This window comes from Peromyscus leucopus, chromosome 14 (genome assembly GCF_004664715.2).
Source record: "Peromyscus leucopus breed LL Stock chromosome 14, UCI_PerLeu_2.1, whole genome shotgun sequence".
Lineage (NCBI taxonomy): Eukaryota > Metazoa > Chordata > Mammalia > Rodentia > Cricetidae > Peromyscus > Peromyscus leucopus.
This window is the reverse complement of record NC_051075.1, coordinates 41,019,357-41,041,756: the sequence shown is the minus strand read 5'-3', so window position 1 is coordinate 41,041,756 and position 22,400 is coordinate 41,019,357. Positions and strand designations below refer to the sequence as shown.

The 22,400-nt window shown below is 43.1% G+C and overlaps 2 protein-coding genes across 5 annotated transcripts in view; one reads left to right on the top strand and one right to left on the bottom strand.

Moving 5' to 3' along the window:
* The window catches only part of Slc38a6 (solute carrier family 38 member 6), a 65,487-nt gene extending 52,895 nt beyond the window's left edge, over positions 1 to 12,592 (bottom strand). For 2 of the 3 annotated variants that reach the window (XM_028858138.2, XM_037210617.1), the window contains exons 1-3: positions 12,379 to 12,592; positions 10,818 to 10,948; positions 6,988 to 7,061 (exon numbers count right to left, since the gene is read on the bottom strand). In XM_028858138.2, the coding sequence (XP_028713971.1) occupies positions 6,988 to 7,061; positions 10,818 to 10,948; positions 12,379 to 12,495 (322 nt within the window). In that variant the 5' untranslated portion in view covers positions 12,496 to 12,592. Of the gene's footprint in view, positions 1 to 5,743; positions 5,845 to 6,987; positions 7,062 to 10,817; positions 10,949 to 12,378 lie in introns of those variants that run through there. The other variant, XM_028858148.2, reaches the window with a different exon arrangement.
* A 72-nt stretch (positions 12,593 to 12,664) lies between these two features.
* Positions 12,665 to 19,495, top strand: Trmt5 (tRNA methyltransferase 5). 2 transcript variants are annotated; one of them, XM_028858120.2, is made up of 5 exons: positions 12,665 to 12,745; positions 14,091 to 14,743; positions 16,801 to 16,925; positions 18,262 to 18,913; positions 19,259 to 19,495. In XM_028858120.2, exons 1-5 carry the CDS (start codon positions 12,741 to 12,743, stop codon positions 19,336 to 19,338), a joined length of 1,515 nt encoding a protein of 504 aa, XP_028713953.1. In that variant the 5' UTR covers positions 12,665 to 12,740; the 3' UTR covers positions 19,339 to 19,495. The 2 variants fall into 2 exon arrangements, with proteins under 2 accessions (XP_028713953.1, XP_028713959.1); XM_028858126.2 differs by lacking the exon at positions 12,665 to 12,745 and adding an exon at positions 13,823 to 14,002.
* The last annotated feature ends 2,905 nt before the right edge of the window (positions 19,496 to 22,400 follow it).

Genomic DNA, 22,400 nt, shown 5'->3' with positions numbered 1-22,400 from the left:
TGTGTTTTTCCCAACTTTAACATCAAAACATCTTTAAACCCAAAACAACAGTTATCATTTTGCTGGCTTGGCCAAATATCAAGTTGGGTACATCCTGTCTTTACAAAACTAAAAGGTAATTGACATAGGCACACATTTTCAAGAACAACAATATCATTCAAAACATATTCACAGAAATAGGGGTGATCTGCCTCCAATCCTGTCAGCTCTGAATCAGAACAGCTCCCAGGCTCTTTCAGACAGCTGGCTTCCCCAGACAAGAAACCTGAGAAGCATCAGCTCCCAAAGAATTTTAGGGGAAAATATTGGAGAAAAATTGGGTTTCCAGGAATGATCACATCTGTTCCATGCAAGATTGACAAAATGACACTAAATCCACCAAGAGAATCATCAATATCACGAGAGAGAAGAGAGAATGCAGGCCGCGTGGTCCCAGCAGTATCCTGAAGTCCACTGGTCCTTGCCGAGTAAGACTGTCCCTGTGGGCTTTTACCTCATCTGGACCTGTTGGACAAGCACTCATATACTGGTCCAAAACTAGACCGCAGGGCTCCCAACAGAGAATCATTGGTCTGAGGGCATATAATCAACCCAATATGGCAGGAATTTAACAAAGTTGGTCATATTGCTCCCACAGTCAAGAAGCAAGGGTAGATGAATGCTAACACCCAGCTGCTTTCTCCTTTTTTCCTTTTTATTTATCCTCGGACCTTAAGCCATAGGATGGTGCCACCCAATTTCAGAGCTGGTCTCAGTTCAACTTCTCTGGAAAAGGCAGTTTCTTGCTGAACCTGGAGCTCGGGCTTTTTGGACAGGGTGGCAGGACACCCGGCTTGTCACATGGACACTATGATTCAAGCTTTCATAAAAGGCACTTCTAACCAAGTTATCTCCCCAGAGCTCTTGAGTTTTTGTTTGTTGTTTCTTCTGTGTAGACGTTTAAGATACCATCCTTCTATTCTGGCTTCCCCATATTTACAATGCACTCAGTGTGAATTATTTCACAATGGTTATTACAGAAGGAAGACCTCATTATGGAAACGTGTTTTCTTCGGTTCCACCAGCTCCTCTGTTGATAACTTTATCATTCCGTTTATCTCCTTCTGTGGAAGTTCTCTGGTTTGCATGCTGGTTTCCCGGACTGCTCTAACTTTCTTACATTTTCTCTTTCATGTTCAGGTGAGACTGAGCACATTCAAGGTGGTACAGTGGTAGACTTTTCTACCATTTTCAAGCTCCTTCTCCTGTCTATGACAATCCTTGGAAATTTCTTTAAGTGTTCCAATCCAACTAGAAAAGTAATTTTATTTTACTTTCTCCTTCCTTCCGTCTCTGTCTCTGTCTCCTATGGCGCTTGTGGTTTCTGAACACTTTTAATATTTTCTTGTTCTTCTTTAAGGATGCATTATTTTTTTTCAAATCTCAGAATCCATGTTTTCATTCTAGACTAGAAGAGATCCTCATTTGCTGATCCTTTGAAAAAGTATTTCTTTCTTTTTTACATCATTCCCCTCTTCCCTTTCCTCCCTCTAACCCCTCCGACATATCCCTCCTTCCTCTTTTAAACGCATAGCCTCTTTTTCCATTAATTATTGTTATATACATATATGTACATATATCTACATTCTTAAATACGTAAATACAATCTGCTCAATCTGTATGTTATTTGTATGTATGTTTTCAGGGCTGACCATTTGGCATAAATAATCAATTGGTTTGTTCTTCCCTGGAGAAGACTATTTCTCCCTCTGTCTGTCCCCTAGTTACCTGGTCTTCTTTATGTAGGGTTGCGGCCTTGTGAGCTTTTATGAATACATTATTATTAATTTTTTTACTTTTCATCTCATTCCTATATTGTTCTCACTCTCCATTTACTTTTCTTTAACAGATTTTATTTTTAGGGCCTCAGCAAAATTAAGAAAATATAAGGCTGTGATATACCTCCTGCCTGACACCTAAGGCTACCTTCCTGCCATAGAGCGGTAGTTCTGTTATTATCAAGGAGCTCTGCCCTGTCAATATCACACAAATCCACAGCAGACATGAAGGCTCCCTTTTGGTACTGGACAGTCTATGGAGCTTGATGAATGTATATCCACCATTATGCTATCACACGGCTCCTTTCCTCTGTCCTAAATGTTCTCTATGCTCTTCCCATTCATTCATCCTTCCCTCCTGACCCCGGTGACCACTGACTTCTTTACTCTTCATAGTTTTGCCTTTTCCACCATGTCAGATAGCTGGATCCAATCATACACAATCCTTTCAGGTTAGTTTCCTCTTTCTCTTAGTTGTATATATTTAAGGTATTCAACATGATGCTTTGATATACATATGAAATTATGATATTCAAGGAAACAATCATATCCATTCAACCATTCCTCCCCTCCTCCTTCTCTCTTGGTTAAGAGAAATTAAAATCTAGTCTCTTGGCAAATTTCCAATAAACTTGACATTAACAACAACCTGTACATCAGGTGTCTAGACTATCCTGCTTAACTTAGTGTCCCTCAACCAAGAACTCACCATCTTCCCCTCCCTTCCCCAGTGTCCCTGGCAAACAGTTTTATTCTGTTTTTGAAACTAAACCGTTTTAGTGTCCACATGTAAGTGAGAACATGCAGTTTTTCTTTCTGCTTGGCTTATTTCACTTACCATTATCATAATGTCTTCCAGGCTCCCCCATGCTCCCAGCACTGGCTAGGAGCCTGGAAGACATTATGAGCCTGCTTTTAAAGGTTGGATGATACTCCAATACACATATAGATTACTGTTTATCTATCTACCTAAAGACACACATGCTGTGGGATGTCTTTCTGTATGCTGTGGATATGTGTGGCTCCCACTGGATAATAAATAAAGCTGCATTGGCCCATGGCAGGGCAGGACAAGGTTAGGCGGTACATTCAAACTGAAGAGGAGACGAGAAAGGGTAGAGTCAAGGAGACACCAGCCCGCCACCAAAGGAGCAACAAGATGCCAGCAGACAGGTAATGCCAAATGGGTTAATTTAAGATGAAAAAGCTAGCTAGCAAGAAGCTAAAGCCATAGGCCACACAGTTTATAAATAATATAAGCCTCTTTGTGTTTACTTGGGCTGGAGTGGCTGCGCGACCAGACAGGACACAGGAAAACTTCCAACTATACACACAGGGTATTTCTTTATTTCAGCACTGTGAATAATGCTGCAGTGAACAAGTAGCATAGGTTATCCCCACAAGGTGTGGGTTTCATTTTCGATGTACACATACCTCAAGCAGAACTCTGGAGCATTTGGTTTCTTTCACCTGATAACATGCTTTTATAAATTCTCCACTACTTCAGGGCCTGGTGGTTCACTTTTTATTAGTACAAAATAATTTTCTGTTGTTTCAATGCCACAGTCTGCTTAGTCATTCATCAACTGAAGGGCATTTTGGTCACTCCCTGGCAATTATAAGTAAAATTGCTATAAACATCTATATGTAAGTTTTGTGTAGACATAAAAGTCTGGGTAAATGCCAAGAGGGGTAAACCTGGCAGACCCTGTAGTACAAGTATAGCTTTGTAAGAATAAATAACAACAAAAACTGTATTCCAGGGTGGCTGGGAAGGCAGTTCTTGTTCCTCCCAGCATCTGTCGTGACACTGCTCTGAATCTGTCACCTGAGTATCCTTACGAAGGCATCTCACTGCTGTTTCTGTGTTCTTTTTGTGGTTGTTTTTGCATGAATCTTTCTCTGAATGGTCTTGTACTACTTGGCTGTCCCTTGACACACTGTAAGGTACTGAGAGGATAAATGGAAGCTCTGGCTTACTGAGCGACCGGCTTAATCACACAACAGTCCCACAGGAAGAAGCCATGCTTTTCTTGAAAGGTGCCCCCGTTAGCTGCAGCTTGAGGCATTTTATTTTGGGCAGAAGAAATTTTGTATGAAGCACTCTTCTAATCCCTGATGAGAGCAGATGCCCGTGCCAGCATCTAGAACTGTTAGTGGGACTCGTCCTCGGCTTGCCGACTTTCACTTACATTCTGCCTTCAGAAAGATGACTCAGGGTCAATTGCAGGATTCTTTTTACTTCCTCCAGAAAACAAGCCTCAAGGTTTGCATGGTGGGAAATGGCAGCAGACTGTGCACTGCGAGATCAGTTCCTCTAAACAACTAATTGGCTGTACATCCCTGGGGAAACACGTCATCTCTTGAGGTCTCATTTTGCCAGTCTTTGGCACATATGACAAAATCTACCTCATGCAGTTGTCAGAAGGTTACACGTGTAAATCTCTTCAGACACTGCTGAGCACAGTCAATATAACAAATGCTGTTCTTAAAGAGGCTTGAGTTTTCACGGCAGGTAAGAAAGTAAAGGGAACTGGGCATGGTGGGGTATGCCGCTAATGCCAACACTTAGGAGGGAGAGGCAGGTGGAACTCTGTCAATTCGAGGTCAGCCAGGGCTACACAGGGAGTTCCAGGCCAGTCTGGAGAGAAGGCTCAGCCCTTAGGAGCACTGGCTGCTCTTCCAGAGGTCCTGAGTTCAATTCCCATCAATTGCATGGTAGCTCATGACCAAATGCCCTCTTGTGTGCAGACATACACAACAAAGCACCAATATACATACTTTTCTACACAAATGAAATAAATCTTAAAAAGAAAAGGAAGTTACAGGCCAGCCAGGCTACTGGGGTACTTTGAATGAGAATGATGTCCCCATAGGCTCATATATTTGAATGTTTGGTTTTCAGTTGGTGAAACTGTTTGGAAAAGATTAGGAGGTGTGGCCTTGTTGGAGGTGTGTCACTGGGGGTCACTAGGGGTAACCAAAGCTCAGACCAGGCACATTCTAGCTTTTTTTTTCTGCCTGTTGCCTGCAGATCAGCTACTGTTCCAGCACCATGCCTGCCTGCCTCCTGCTGCCATGCTTCCCACCATGATGATCTGGGTTTTGGGAGTCGGGGGAACAGTAAAAGATAAGATCAGAAAATAGACGGTGAACACACGGGGTCCGGGGAACGAAAGATAAACGAGACTCCTAAAATAACTGACATCATTGAGATAAGTATTATAATACCATTAAAGCAATGGCTTTGAATGCACGCCATGGTGATAATGTAGTGTGCAGTGCGGGTGAGGAGCCAGCAACAGTACAGTGCTCCAGAACACTCATTCCCTCCTGATAGTGACGTGGAGGCCGGGGTGGGGTGGGGGATTGGGGGGTGGAGGGATGGGGGACGGGACGGGGACTGTTCTAACCCAGAGCATCAACCATGTTTTCACAGGATGACCCGCAGTCACCTGCTTCTGAGATTACATCATCTGTAAGACCTCACAGTCCTTTGGGATTATGTCTCAGTGAGAACTCAGCATTCACCACGGATCTGACGTCTTACATTCATGACTTTGTTTGATTCTAGGAAGGAAGTGTTGCCAAGACCATTTCATAGTCAACACACTAAGGTTGGTGGCATATGGCACCTTGACATGTCACCTCAGGTCCCAAGAGAAGTCCTGACAGATCGCAACCCTGATTAAAATTTCAAGTAAGAGAGTTTCATGTGAAAAGACCCGTTCCTTTTATAAACATGAAATTTCCTCTTTGTCTTTCAACTCTAGGCAAGAAAAGGAAGACATTACCTTTTATAAAGACTTAAAATAACTCTTTTCTGACTCCAACTTGAACACAGCACCCTTTACAACAGTCAACCAAGAGGCGATTAAGCACTCGCTCCTCTCCAGTCTACGTGAGTACATTGTGAAGGAGCCTACCTGGACTGAGAGCTTTACAGAGACTGAGGAATCGATCAGCGGAGACAGGGGCAGCACGTGAGTGGAGAGCCATGAGAAGTTAGTTGCCGGACCCAAGCCAGCTACAAAAGGAAAAGAGAAGGAAAGGGAGAGAGAAACAGACAAGTTTTCACTGTGTGCCCCAGAGTTAAAGAATGGGTGTCAGAAATTTAAGGTTAAATGGTGCAAAGGATAAAATTAATATTACTTTTTAAAATTCCACAAATTTAAATACTACTCCCAAATAACTAAAATAAAACCACCTGCCACACACAGTTGACTAAAATCTTAATCCTTTAATAGCATTTATCAAAAGAATGTATTACAATGTTAGAAGAACTATCCTAATTTAAAGAACTGTTTTCATGCAAAGAAGCTACAACTGATATTCCTGGCAGGATTTACAAATGCTACTTGAAGGGATTATTCCTGAATTCAGGATGCTGCTGTAACAGCTTGCTACCTTACACCATCTTTTAAGTTTTTTTTTTTTTTTAAATCTGCCTGCATATTCACCCTGAGGGCAGAGGCATGCATCAGGAAGCCTGATGGTCAAAGCCATCCAACCACTGGTACGAGTTACAGCTCTGAGCTGTGAATCCTAAATGGTTTTGCGTAATAATCACCTAGCTGATATGTTACAAAATCTGTTCATTAAAAAAAAAAAAAAAAAAAAACAAAAAACAAGATAGGAATTTCTGATATATAAACAAGGGAAATAAAATAGAATGGTGGTTTTAGAACTCTGTTCAAGAGTCTTAAAATTCTCAAAAATTCCCTTTAGGGTTCTCATTTGTTTGAGCCTAAAATAATCCCACTTAAAACCTCTATTTTGTACATGTAGTTGCTTCTGTAAGTCTGAAAGCCACAAGGCCAGTGAGAGCAAATCGAGCTTGGCCATGCAGAGAGAGATAAAGCTTGTATCGAACTTCAACACAAATCTAATGCAAAGATAAGAGAGAGAGAGGTGATACAAACATCAGCTTTCATCCTCAGCTCAAGAAACCAAAACCGATCACCACACCGTTAATGACATATGCTCACTGGAAATTAGATTCTTCGAGGTATGTGTCATGCTGGAGTTCCAAATGGGGTCTTGTTTGTGCTTGCTAAATATATATGCTACCATTGAGCTGTGCCTTCGCCCTCAGACTTCAGATCCGAGACATTCACTTCTGCACATACAAACTCAAGAGACCGGGCGGAGAGCATGATGTGTTACTCACCTGTCTGAATGCACATGCTAAGCAGCAGGTGGACTGAGTAAGAGGCCAGGAACGCAACTAACAGCAGCAAGAAACTGAAATATAGAAGATCACACAGTTAAGTTTTCCCCAAACTTGCTCTTTTTCATGACATCTCATCACAGATTTCTTCACAGTCAAATGGTCAGGGGATAGCTCTGAGTAGTAGAAGAACAACAGATATTAAAGAAACGATCGCTCTGTATTTTACCGAGGTGCAGGTAAATGAAAATACGGTGCTTTGAAAATTAAAGGAGAAATCAAAAGGAACAAGCGTTACTTGAAACACAAATTCCTCATTTGCACTGTCTGCTGACTGCCAGCTCAGCTTCCAGTGATCTACACGTTCCCTTTAATGACGCATTTTCCCTGGTCGAAGCCTCCCTGTCTTCTTTGTGCCCTATCTCCCCAACGCCCTCCCCTTCCAGTGATGTGGACCCATTAACCGACCATAGCTTTACCAGGATAACACGGCAGCAATTCTTAGGCTCTGTGGAACACACACCTCTTCCAGCTCAAACCCAAACAATGCAATTAACACCTTTCTAATGACATAATTTAAAAACCTGTGTCAACGCTGTGGAAATAAACAGCAGCATAAATGATTCCTCTCATTCCCAGGGAGATCCCAGCAGGACAGGCTTCTGGCTAGGCTGCTGTCCCCAGTGTACCACACAGAACTTAAGTGAAATCCTCTCTGTGACTCATGTAATACTTATTAGTAAACAGCAAGCAGTCACTGAACTGGCATCGGGGACCTCACAAATTAACATCTGACAACCGCCAAAGGGACCTCTGATTTGACACAGTCAGACCACTGTCAGCGCTGTCCACCTGCATCTAAGACTCGTGATATAAAAGAGGAAGTTCTCAGAGAGCTTTAAAAGAAGAGGCTCTCTGATTCTGAGTTGCCTGACATGTCCCATGCAGTCTTTAGAATTGTCAAAGCATGTGAACGCATCCCACAACAAAACCAAAGCGGGCTACTTAAAAAACGCTTCGCTTATCAAGAAAGGCGGGGAGAAGGGAGGAAAGTGAAATGAGACATTGGCTTCTACTGACAAACGAGCCAAAGGAATGGATGTGCTGGATGCTCGGTATGAGGTCTGGTTCCGGAAGATCCCACAGCTCAGAGCCGACAGGAACTCGCAGAACCCAAACCAGCAGGTGACAGTGAAACCACGACTATACAAAGCACTACGTGATCAACAGCCAGAAACTATCGGGCTAACTGGCTGGGGCGGTTGGCAAGAGAATGGCCCCCAGAGGCTCCTGGCCAGCCCTGGGTGTTTGGTCAGCAGTTGGTGACCAAATCAGGAAGGATTGGGAGGTGTGTCCTGTCCCGTGCCTCTGGCCTGTGGATCAGGGTGAAAGCTCTCAGCTACTGCTCCAGTGCCTGCCTGCCTGCCCGCCTGTGGCCAGCCACACTCCCCAGCATGGCGACGGTGGGCTCTCTCTCGGACACTGTAAGCAAGGCCCCATTAACTGCTTTCTTTTGTAAGCTGCCTTGGGCACGGTGTCTGGTCACAGCCATAGAACAGCACGAAGACACTGGCCCACAATCAACTCTTGAAAATAGCCACAGAACGGCTACTAACTTGCATGGATGGCTGACAAGTTTTGATTCACACTGGACAACCTGACATACATTGACTTGAATAAGAGGCTTTTTAAAATTATTATAAATGAGTGTAAATCAAGTAATCAAGTGTTTTTTTTTTTGTTTTTTTTTTTTTTTTAAAACAATCTTAGCCACATTTTTAGATTAGTAAAAATCAACACCAGTCCTGCACTGTATAATGATGTCTGGGTTACCAATGAGGTCTTAGTGATACCATGGCTGTTTCCATGGCATAGCACAACATATTACTCACGGTCATGTTGAAGCTGGGGAAAACACACTACTATACTGCCAATCACACAAAAGTGTAGTACATGCTTTTACATCTGGTATAGATTATTCACCAAGAATAAATAATCAAATCATTGGTTTATGTATTTATTATATTACTATACTGTATTTTTTAAATCATGATTTTCGAGTACACTTTTATTGTCATTTCTGTTGGTTGGTTGGTTGGTTTTTTGAGGTAGGGTTTCACGTAGCTTAGGCTGGTCTTGAACTTATGTGGCTGAGGAAGACCCTGAATTCCTGATCTTCTTGTATCTACCTCCCAACTACCACGATTACAGGTGCGAAGCATGTTCCTTCTTGTTATGGAAGGATGTTAACCGTAATGCAGTCTCTGACCAATCCTCCAGGTGCTTCAGAAAAGGCCTGTTGGGCATTAGCTTCAGTTGTATATTGCCCTGAAGACCTCCCAGGGGAACAGGATGGAATGATGTTGGTGATCCTGGCTCTCAGGTAGGAAGTGTGTTTGTGTCTTAGTTTTAAAGAAAAAAGTTTAAAAAGTAAATTACTGGGGCTGGAGAGATGGCTCAGAGGTTAAGAGCACCGACTGCTCTTCCAGAGGTCCTGAGTTCAATTCCCAGCAACCACATGGTGGCTCACAACCATCTGTAATGAGATCTGGCGCCCTCTTCTGTATACATAATAAATAAATAAATCTTTTTAAAAAAAGTAAATTACTAAAATAAAAGTAGATTAAACTTTTAAAAACCTTGTAGAATAAGGACATAAAGAAAGGAAGGTTTCATATGGTAAATGACATGCTTGTATTTTAAGCTGTTATAGCAAGAATCAAAAAGTTAAAAACAAAACAAAAGACCGTTAAAACTAGTCCCCAGCCAGGCAGTGGGGCTTTAATCCCAGCACTTAGGGAGGCAGAAGCAGGAGGATCTCTGTGGTTCAAGGCCAGCCTGGTCTACAAAGTAACTTCCAGGACAGCCAGGGCTACACAGAGAAACCCTATCTCAAAAAAAAAAAAAAAAAAAAAAAAAGAAAGAAAGAAAGAAAAAAAGAAAAACAAACGATAGTCCTCCAACCTCTTCTCCCAGTCATGTCCTATTCAGGAACATCACTTTTCTTTCACTAAATCTCTTGCATGTTTAGATGCACAAAGACCATTATGCTACAACTGCTTTACTGCACTAACAATAGAATGCATTACACTACATGATCTTTAGCCTAGGAGCAACAGGCTGCACCATATAGTGTAGATGTGAGTGGCCTTGCCACCTACGTTTGTTTGAGTACACTCTATATGGATCTCCCAACAATGAATCAGGTCAGTGCTGCACTTCAGAACTGTTAGCCGTGGCTGCTCCATTTGGTTCAGCAATGACAATTCCCAAAGTAAAGTCATTCGGGCCTTAGTGACTAAAGTAACTTGTTTCTCTAGATTCTCACCCTCTGTGCCCTATGGACCCTAGTAATGGGTGACCAGGTAAAGATGCTTATCTATCACGTGACATCCTCACCACTCACCTTACTCCCCTAGCTACCCCTGGCAACCACCTGCCAAAAAGGGAAAAATTACAGTGGCCTTCCTCCTTCTCTTTTTGTGCCCTGTAACTAACTACCCCAGCCTGTAAGGCACAGGCTCAGATTCTTACACCAGAGGTCCCCCGCCCCCCACCTCTGCCGGTCCTTTTCCAACTAAAGCCCATGCTGTCTGAAGAGTCCCTGATTTCCTTCTTGATGGTCTTACAAGAGCACACATCCCTCAAGCAGTGCCTGATGGTGGTGTGCAGCATTCCTCCAAACCACAGATTAGTGAGGCACGGGGGTGACAAAGCAATGTTAAAACCTCAGCAATCATCCGCCTGGAAATTGTAGACCAGTAACTTCTGGAACCGCAATTCTTTATCAAAATGAAAAAGTGATGATAAAATATGAAAACAGGCCTCACCTAAATCCAAGGATACCGGTATTAGCCATCACATAAGCTAATCCAAGGATGCCACTTCCCATGATGGCGTTCATCACATTAAAGACTGAGAAACCAAAGGAAACCCCCGGAGATCGCTGTCTGTGAGGTTCCTGTAGACACACAATTTAGTCACTTTAAATGTCCGAATGAGGAATTTAACAATCTGTGGGAACATCACTGTCAAATTATGGAGGCGATCTACAAACCTGAGGATTTGTGTGGGCAACACTAACTACATCACCAGGACAGGGTTAGGGCTTCTGTCCATATAACACAAGCTAGAGTCATCTGAGAAGAGGAAACCCCAGTTGAGAGAATATCCTCAAACCAGCCTGTGGGGGGCATTTTCCTGACTGACATGGAAAGGCACAGCCCACTTTGGGTGGTGCCATCCCTGGGCAGGCCCTTCTGCCTGAAAGAAAGCAAGCTGAGAAAGCCAGAAGGGGCAAGCCAAAAAGCAGTGTTCCTCCATGGCCTCTGCTTCCAAGTTCCTGCCCTGAGTTCTCTTCATGATGGACTATAGCTGTAAGATGAGATAAACCCTTTCCTCCCCAAGTTGCTTTTTGTCACAGGCTTTATCACAGCACCAGAAAGCAAATTCGGACACAGCACTTGTTCCTTTCCTTTTGACCTATTGGTGCAATTCGAGGAACCTGGTCTTTCAGAAAAAGACCTCCTCTAGTACAGGGCCCAAGCTGGCCTCAGTAGGAGCCATGGCCTTTCTTGTGACTTCAAGGGATCAAGATAAGGTAAACAAAGGGTGGAGACTGAGAGAAGGAAGAGGCCTCAGCTCACGTGATTCCTGTTGAATCCCTGTGTCAGCATGGAACTGTTGCCCATAACTGTTCCTCCCCAAGTACTAGGGCTGCAAAACTAACCTTTTATTTATATACCTCATGAATTAAGTCTGCCCAGCAAGGACGATCAGGAATACCTTACAGGGACAACAGAAGCAAAACTGTCGACTGTTACTGTATAAGGATTCAGTTAAAGTGGAGTCCCAGGACTGGAAAGCAGTACTGGGTTAGGGTGCTTGTCTAGCATGCCCAAGGTCCTGGGCCGGATCTTGGGCACTGAAGAGGGGGCGGGGGCCATGGGGCTCACACAGCCTACTACACCGGCTTTAGGTTAAGGACGAGCTGTATGCGTACAGATCCCTCTCCTCGTCTTCACTTACAGAGGCATCTGTATTAAAGTGCCTAGAGCTCACCTTTCCCTTCGCCCCATGATTAAGTCCAAAAAAGAAATTATCTCAGGATTCTTGCAAAGACCTCCCAAGACTAGAGGAAATTGAAAGGCGACAAAGATACAAAACAACTGTGAGTCACAAAACCCTGGCTCTCATCCCGCCGGGCCGGTGTCCCAAGCCCCACTGTGGACTGAGCGCGCCAAGCGACGGCCACATTCCAAACTCGGCTGAGGTCAGTGGTCCGAGTCCCACCCCGGGGTCGGTCCCCTCACGTCCAGAGAACTCTTCTAGCAAGGGCTGGGAGGATGCTGCAGCGCCAGCAGCCCCGCGCTGTGAGCCGAGCCCACTTACGTTGCTTAGCAACGGGCTCCACTCTTCCGCAGCCGCCGCCTCCTCCTCCTCCTCCGGCTGCTGGGCAGAGACGTACCAGCCCGGCTCGGCGTGGTGGCTGCCCTGCGACGCCTGCATGCTGCTCCGCGGCCGACGACCCAGTCCATCAGCGAGCCTCTGGTCCGGCCCCACGCGCCCGGTGGAGCCGCGTCAGGGGCGGAGCTACGGGCCTGGCCCTTCCGGGTTCCCGTACCTTACCCGCGGCAGGAAGAGCGGAGCGAGGCCACCAGAGCTGACTCGACGCGCCCTCGGCGGCCAACAATGATGACGTCGCCGAGGCCACGCCCACCCGCAGGAGACCCATTTCCGATCTGCACCAGAGCATGAGGTGAGGGTTCTGGTCTTGGTCCGCCCTCCGGGACTTCGGGAGGGGCGCCCGGTGAAGGGGTTGCAAGTGTCCCGGGTGAGGAGAAAGATCTGACGGTCCGGCGGCTGCAGCCGGTGAGGGTTGGGATGTTAAGCTCGGTGGTTTGAACGATTGCCTAGCATGAGTATTGCCCAGGATTAGATCCCCAGGACCACGAAAATCTTTTCATGGATTTTAATCCACGTTTTACAAATAATAAATGGACACCTAGAATTACTGAGTTTCCGTATAGTTCATTAAATACTAGTATAACTCTCAACTTCATTGCTTTGTAGTCTAGTGGCCTGTGACAGGACCCTTTACCACTTGGTGTTTTAAAAGATGAAATGAATAGCTAATACTGTGCTTCAGACACACAGTCAAGCCTCGTCCACCAGAATACGGAAGCCAAGGCACTTCAGGCAAGGCCCATGGCAGTACAGTATGAATGGCATCCTAGCAATATACTAAGGCCACGTGGGAGGGGAGAGGATCTCGTTTGTCCAGGCTGGCCTGGAGGATGAATTTCTGATTCTCCTGCCTTGCCTGCTCTTCTGAGTGGGGTGTTGGACTCAGAGGCCTGCACCGCCGTACCCATTATGCAGTGCTGAAAGCGCATGGATTTGTGTGTGCATGCCAGGCCAAGCACTCTTCCGACTGAGCTATATCTCCAGCCCTTAAGGTCATTCTTAGCCAAGGTTTTTGTCTTCTGAGATTGGTCTCAAATGCATCCCAGGCAGGTCCTGAACTTTTAACCCTCCTGTCTCCCTATTGCTGAGATTACAGTCGCCACCGTGGCTGATATAAGTGATGCTGGAGATAGACCCCCAAGGCGTCATGCATGCTAGACGAGCTACCTTCTAGGCCTTGCTGAACCACTTACCAGCCACACAACTTTGGGTGATTAACTTACTCCTTAGCTTACAAAGTTCATAATAAAGCTTCTGATACAAAAGCCTGTAAGAATATCCTAGGAAATATGGCCATTGGTGGCATCCTATCTAAACCATTTCATTTAGAGATTCCCCCTTAACTCAGATTTCACACTTCCAATTCTCTGTGTGTTCTGTAGAAAATTGTCATTGAATACGGGGAGGTGGCTGGACTGGTAATCCTTCTGTTAGAAGGGCAAGCAGACTGAAGACGCAAATTTATTGTTTAACCAGCGACAAAAATTGTACTGTCCTACAAGAGAGACTGTCCCCCATGCCTTTCAGACTTTCAGTCAGCACTCAGCAGGTGATTTAAAAGAATCTTATTTTCATTCTCAAGCCGCTGTGAATGGACTCCTATGTAGTTTGATGGTGTTTTTGAATCTTTTTCCTAGAATCTTATGGAAGCCATTGGGATTCTCAAGAAGACTTCTGCAAGTAGAATGGTGTCGCCCCAGTGAATCTGTATCTTTGTCCGCAATCACAAGGACACTGGTACCAAGGCTTAGGACAGCACCTAGTGTTTTTTGGTTGGGTCAGAGACAAAGATTCTCAACCATGCCAGAAACAGAAGCAAGTATGAGAGATCCTGAGTTATTTTCACCACCCTCTGGTGTTCGAGGAATGACAGAACTGGATAGGACAGCTTTTAAAAAGACAGTGTCCGTCCCAGTGCTCAAAGTGAGGAAAGAGGTCGTCAACAGATTGATGCGTGCCCTCAAGAGAGTAGCCCTGCAGCGCCCGGGCATAAAGCGTGTCGTTGAAGATCCCGAAGATGAGGACAGTAGATTCATTATGTTGGATCCCTTCAAAATGCTTTCTGTTGAGTCCTTTGAGAAAGCAGAACTCGGTGCTTTAGAAGAACTCGATGTCAGTCCACAGTTATCCGAATACAATTTGGAACTAACTTATGAAAACTTTAAGTCAGAAGAAATTTTGAGAGCCGTGCTTCCGGAAGGTCAAGACGTGACCTCAGGTTTCAGCAGGGTTGGGCACATTGCACACCTGAATCTCCGAGACCATCAGCTGCCGTTCAAGCATTTAATTGGTAGGTGTATTATAGTCAGATTCATGTTCTAGAAAAAAAGAATGACTGATTCTAACGTTAGTGCTTCAATTTTTACTTTAAAATGCTAACTTAGAGAAGCAGGGTAGTTTAGTTTTAATCTGAAGCCAAACCGTAAGCACCATCCCTGTTTTTGAAGAGCCTTTTGGAATATCTTCTCTCTAGTTACAGGATTGGCATAGACTTTGGGTCTCCCGACACACACACACACACACACACACACACACACAAAAGCTGTGCTCTGTATTGAACATAATTCTTTCAGTCCAAAAAGCCATTAGACTTCTGGGACAATGTTCAGTACTAGGTTTCAAAAATGGTGGTGTTTTAGTTAGAGTCAGATATACAATGCTGTTCACTTATTGATTTAGCTCATTACGCCTCTTCTTTATGTTAAGTACTTTAAGACATTTTAAGTGTTCCTAGCTGTTTAGAAACTGTAACGAACCCCCCACTGCTGTAGCTCCACGGAGACCCAAGGCCTTTACTCTTTAGATGGAAGACTAGTCAAAATCATTTTATATAAATACTCGGTGTCCGTGCATTCTGTGGATTACTGCTCTTTCTAATACAATAATTTTCAAAACTTGTGGGAATTACTCACAGTTTTAAGATGCAGTAGTCAGTGTTCTTCTGCATGGCTGGGATTTGATAATGCCATTGCGCTTCTCTGGCTTTTTTTTTTTTCAGAGCCGAGGACCGAGCCCAGGGCCTTGTGCTTGCTAGGCAAGCGCTCTACCACTGAGCTAAATCCCCAACCCCTCTGCTTCTCTGTTTTTATCAACAAAGACACTGATCCTGCACAGTAGTGGCCCTGAGAGTGGGGATTAATGCAATGTCAGATGTGGGCTTTCATTCAGTGCCTACCTACCCTAACTCAAAACGTCCTTTGGTCATGCTTGTTTTTTAATTTTTTATACAGTGCTCAAGGGTTAAAAATAAAACACTTCTGACTGGCAATACAGCTCTGTGGGCTTACCAAATAAGTGCAAAGCTCTAAGTTTTTGCTATGGAGTTGTAGAATTGCTTTTAATGTTTTAAAATTTCATTTAATTTAACTTTTATATCTTGAAAGTTGGTGGAAGGCAATATAGCTCTGAATATGTGGGCCACACAAACCGTACTTGATGGGTGGGGAAAAAAGACACAAAATTGGGTGGGTAGGGAGGGGGGAGGGGATGGATCCAGGAGGAGTTGGAGTTAATAGCCTTAAACTCATTGTAGAAATTCTCAAAAAAAAAATTTTTAATTGAGTTCAGATATTTGAAGCAGAACATGTTAAGTGGGCCATTGATTCATTATTTTTATTGTATTCTGAATTCTGAAATTCTCATTGCATTTCAGCTAATTTATATTCAGTACATTTTACTAACTCACAGATGAAGTTCTTTCCTTATGAAATGAGAGCATATAGATCTTTATAAAATTTTAATGTTGCCAAAAAGATACAGACTTAATTAAAGAGCAACAGTAAGTCATTTTTGATGTATATTTTTGTCTTTGTAGCTTCTCTGCTATGATACATATTCGACTAAAAGAACATTTTTAATGTCGGTCAGACTCTGAAGAACCCGAGTCTCCTTGGTTGTAAACATTGCTAGCTGAAATACATTTCCAAACTGGGGCCATTTGTTTCTAACACACAGTAAAAGAAACCTTTGGTGTGAGGCCAACAGGAACAAGCATGTCTTTACTGGCATTTCAGTGACCATTTGTTGTTCAGGGTCTTCACAGCCTCTCATTCCATCCTTTGCCAGTTTCATATTTGCTTTTATTTGACTGTGTTTAACAAAAATGTGGAAAACGATAGACCACAAGTCCTCAAAAAAAATTTTTTTAAGGTACCCATAAATTCTATATAGGCTGTAAGTCACTAACTTATCTCTTTGATTTTTTTTAGAATTGTAGGTAGAATTACACACACCAAGTACAGCTTTTATTTGTAAACCAAAAGAAAATGTTGTTCATTTCTGTTAAGTATTTTTAATTTTAATTTCACAAACAACAAGCAGTATTTATAATGAATTTTCACTTTTTAGGCCAAGTTATGATTGACAAAAACCCAGGACTCACCTCGGCAGTAAATAAAACCAGCAATATTGATAATACATACCGAAATTTCCAAATGGAGGTGCTGTCTGGAGAGGAGAAAATGCTAACCAAGGTACTGCACTATAATACCAACCCAAAGTGAACAGAAAGACTGATGCTTGGAATCAAGACAGCACATTCACAATATGCCCCTGGACAGTTAAGGGATAGAGCAGGCTGTGGAACAGTGTATGAAAAGTAGTTCTTGAAACATCCACCTGCCAGGTTATTCCTGGGCACTCTCAGGGGGCAGACACTGAAATGCCTCCAGCTCTGGCCAGAAGTGTTTGGTTTGGTCCAAGGGGGAAGGTAATATACCAATATGAAATTAGGGCCCCAGGAAACAGAAGAAAGATATAGCATATTTGTCTAAGTTAGGGACTTTCTGGTCTTTGATTCTTTGTTCATAAAATGAGGAGCTTAAAATGTCTAATTTATAGATATGAAATTCATAAAATTTTAGTAATTGTTGTCTAAAAACATATGTAAAAGGAATTTCTAATCAGTCTTATTAAATAAGAAACACAGAACCAAATACAGGGGAAATAGCCGAAGAGATCAGAGCAATAGCCACTACTAGCCTTAGCTTACCACCATTCAGTAGCTTCCCCAGAGAGAGCTTCTTCCTGTCTAAACTGTGCTTTTACTGCTTTCCTGTTCTGCCTTCTCATTGGCTCTAAGCCCAGCCACATGACTTCTTCGTCACTGCCTGTCTATACAGACCTCCAGGTCTCTATGGTTGGTACTGGGATTAAAGGCATGTATCACTACACTTGGCCGTGTCCTTGAACACACAGAGACTCTGTCTGCCATGTGATCAGGATTAAGGGCGTGGGCTACCACCACCTGACTTCTGTTTATGGCTTGCTATAACCTCTGATCTCCAGGGAAACTTTATTTATTAACATACAAATAAAATTACATTTCAGCACAATTAAAATACTACCACAAACATAGATACCTCAAATTCTAACATGTCCCTTCGCAGCCTGAGTGCTGTGGAGGGCCACTTGCTTGCTGTGTGGAAGTGCTCTAGAAGAAGAAGGCTTCAGATGATTCGTGTTGTTTTCCTTCTTCATCTGGGAACATAAGCCAGTTAGTCGGCCTTTCCACAGCATTCCTATGTGAACTGGAATCAACTTTATGACCCCTTTAGGATGGGAACAGCCATTTGGCTTTGGAGAGCTGACTTTTCACATGAAAAAGGTGAATGCAAGATATTAATTGGCTCCAGAAATGGTATAAACACCAGGAGTGTAACCAGAATGTTTTTAAGTGAAGTTATTTGCTCCTATGACAGTAACATGTACATGTATGTCTCATGTGTACATATGCAACCTATCCAGTTTCAGTGGGCAGACTTTAAATCCAATGAGATTAACTAAAAACATGATACCCTTCCTTTTCAGGTTCGAGAAAATAATTACACATATGAGTTTGATTTCTCCAAAGTCTATTGGAATCCTCGTCTCTCTACAGAACACGGCCGGATCACTGAACTTCTCCGCCCTGGAGACGTCTTGTTTGATGTTTTTGCTGGGGTTGGGCCTTTTGCCATACCAGCAGCAAGGAAAAACTGCACAGTATTTGCCAATGATCTCAATCCGGAGTCCCATAAATGGCTGTTGCACAATTGTAAACTGAATAAAGTTGACCAGAAAGTGAAAGTCTTCAACATGGATGGAAAAGACTTCCTCCAAGGACCGGTCAGAGAAGAGTTAATGCGCCGGCTAGGACTGCCAACTGAAGCCAAACCCTCTGTCCACATTGTCATGAACTTGCCAGCAAAGGCCATAGAGTTTCTTGGTGTTTTCAGGTCACTCCTAGACGGGCAGCCGAGCAGCAGTGAGCGGCTTCCCACAGTGCACTGTTACTGTTTCTCCAAAGACGCCAATCCTGCTCAGGATGTCTGTCAGCGAGCTGGAGATGTGTTAGGAGTTCCCTTGGAGGCAAGTAGTTCAGTTCACCTCGTGAGAAACGTGGCCCCTAACAAGGAAATGCTGTGCATCACCTTCCAGATTCCTGCTGCTACACTCTACAAGACCCAGGCCCTCAGTGTAGGTGAGCAAGTTCTTGAGACTGGAGTGGGGCGTATCATGCCTTTAACATAACTCGTGTGTGTGTGTGTGTGTGTGTGTGTGTGTGTGTGTGTGTGTGTAAGGTTTGGAAGTGGGGAATTAAACTAGTCCCAGTCATTTTGTGATACCTTGCCACTTAGTCGAGAATGTTTCTTCAAGTTTTAGCATGGTATGTGGTTTAGTCTAATAGGCTTGTTAAAATGATAAATCTACAGCAGTGTTCTTTAAGGTGACTGAATGAAAAAAATCTTAAGAATATCTTCTTTTAAAAAAGTCGTATTCAACTGTTAAAAAATCCTCTAAAATGGGTTTTCTGAATTTGTTACAGAGAATCCCGAAGAGCCATCTCTTAAACGGCAGAGGACAGATGATTCCTTCTCAGAACCACAAATCACGTCAGATTCTTAGTTGGAAATGCTTTCTCCATCTCCCCAGTAAATTTTTTGTAAAGAAGAACAATTTGTATGATTTTATAAACTTTAACTATCAGGTATTTGTAATTGAACCCGTATGTTTTGCTCTTATAAATGAAACATTACCAAAGTAAAATTTAACTGAAATAAGCTGAACTTGTATAGTAGACTACTTTGTTGTTGGAATTTCAGGCATGAACCACCATTATCCAGCACAGTTTTAAAATAGAATGGGGATGGGCCAGTAAGAAGGCTCAGTGAGTAGAGGTGGTCGCCGCCAAGCCTGATGACCTGAGTGTGATCCCTGGGACCCGCATGGTCAAAGGAGACACTCCTGGAAGTTTTCCTCCCACCTCATGTGTGCACCAAGGAACTCATGCATACACAAATGCAAAATAAATGAACAAATTAATAAATTAAAAATCTAAATTATATAATCATTTTACCATCAAGTTATTTTTATTAGATAAATGGTTTTTTAATAGTGTCTGTCCCTCAGAGAGACAGTTTTTAAAACTGAGCAACTATATTTTGTTTAACTAGGAAAGCATTTAACTACATTGTAGTTACTAGTGGAAAAACATGATTATTTTATGTAACTTCTCTACTACCGATTAGCAGTATAAAAGTAATACAAAGTTAAATTATTTAGATGAGGATTAGGAAACCCACACCTTCCAGGCCACATCTGGCATAATGGCCTATGACAGGAGGATTTGCTTTATTGAAAAATAATAACATTTTGTGACATGGAACTTACATGGAATTTGAGTTTTGGGGTTTTGGTGTGCATGAACTTTGATTGGCACCTGTCCTTCCTGTTAGTTTTGACACTGTCTACAGCTGCTGCCACGATAGACAGCAGAGTGGAGCAATCACAGTACAGACCTCGATGGCCATACTGCAGTTTAGCATGCTACACATCCCGGGGACATGGTTAGAACTCAGGAGACAGCATTTTGAATGCTGTGCACATAACCACGCTACACGTTGTTTTGGGACAAGAGTCTCGCACTCTAGCTCAGTCTGGCCCAGAATTTACTGTGCAGCCCAGGTTGGACTTGAACTTACAGCAACCCTCCTGCCTCAGCCTCCCAGATGCTAGGATGACAGGTGAGTTACCATGCCCAGCTTCACAATTTCATTCTTTTGTGAGTAGTGCCTACCCATTATATCAGGAGAAATGGAGCTTGGATATATTATGCTTTGAAGTTTCAGTGGGGTGTGGATTATTTTGATATCAGTTAGATGACAAAGCATCTATACCCTTGTCCAAAAAAAAAAAAAAGGACAAAGAAAAAGAAATAACAGTATGCATTATATTACTGCACCAAGTACTTATCTCAACCTTTAAATAATTCAGAAAAATTCAAAAGCCTAAGTAAGCCAGGATAGCAAATAAAACAAAAATTAGGCTATAACTTCTAAGTCCCCAAATGACTTTTAGCCAATTAAAGAAAGCCATTTACTGTTGCTGAGTTAGTTGTGTTTGATTGTAGCAACTGAAGAACTGTATCCAGAGAAAATAAACATGTGTAAGAGGATTGGCCTTTGGCAAGAGCAGTTGTCGGTTAAGAACAGTGGACCAGTGTCAGTGGGCAGCTGAGAAGGTAGAGGACTCTGCCCTGACTTTTAAGGGCTGACAGATGTTGCTAATACCAGTTCTTTGAAGCTTTGTGACCAGGCTTGAAATAACTAAAGATTAGCCTCTGTGAGTGCTCTCTGTGTGGACCTATGAATGAAAAAGGAGCTTCAAAAACACTAATGTACAACCAAAGTAGAATTTGCTAAGTCTCTCATCAGTGACTTTTTAGAAAGCATGTGGAGCGGAGGGCTTAGCTGGACCCGTTTATAAAGCTTGTGAAAATGTTAGCAGTTTAAAGCTTATACCTGTTCACAGTGTTATTTAGCAAGTACTTTTTGAGAAAGGTTGTAGACTCTGGTACATGACTGAACCAGTTGTATCCGTGGGAAACCTCATTTGTTTCATGACTAATAGTCCACCCTTTCCTTGAGTTCTGTCAGCAATTGAGGCCGAGATCTACCCTGACAGGTACCACCTAATTTGTTTATCAAGAGTAGTTTGTAATTTAAAAGGATAGTTTAAATTGTGTGTGTTTGTGTGTGTGTACACGCCTGTGTGCACTCGCCATGGAACACTTGTGGAGATCAGAGGACAACTTCATGGAGTTGGTTTTTCTACCTTTATGTGGTTTCTGGAGATGGAACTCAGTCATCAGGCTTTTGAGGTGAAAACCTTTACATGCTGAGCTTTATCACTGGCCCTAAAGGTTATACATTTGTAGCTTCCGACCTAATACAGATTTTTCTCAACAAGAAGAACCATCCTTAAACATTCAGGAATACTGAATAGCCTCAGAAATGAACTTCATGAGGACTTGGGACTTGATGTCTTTGAGAGGTTCGGTATGTTGGGGTATTGTTGCAAATGCCAAGGGAATGTCTCCACATCAAACCATTTACTGCAGTTAAGGAGCTTCCACCAGTGAAACTAGAACCTACTCATGTGCCCTGTAATGACAAATACCAGGAAAAGAATCTAATCCTCTTAAAAATGCCTTCCTACTCCTCCCAGAAGCCAGGGGTTGCCAAATAAAAGGCCCAGTGCCAGGTGTGGGATACCTCCCCTTGAGTTGTTAATCAGAGGTGTGCTGGAGACCCACAAAACCTACAGGCTTTTGCCACTGCTCTTGGCTGTCCACCAGAACTTGATGGTAAGACCCTATTGCTAGAGATACCACACACTTTGGTCATAAGACATGGAGAGATCTAGCTGATACCAGGGAGCTTCCTCCTTACCGACTAGCTTTCATAGCTATACAATCTACTGTGAGTGGAGGGGGGAGAATGTCAACAGTTTTACTTAGAGGTGAACAATAAGGACCAAGTTGGTAAGATATGCCCAAAGGTATGATAGTGAACAATAAAGACCAGGTTGGTAAGATATGCCCAAAGGTGTGATAGCGGCATGAATGTTATGGGGGCAACCAACTACTTTCCAATTGGTGTTAAGGCCTGCTCCACAGCAGCAAACGC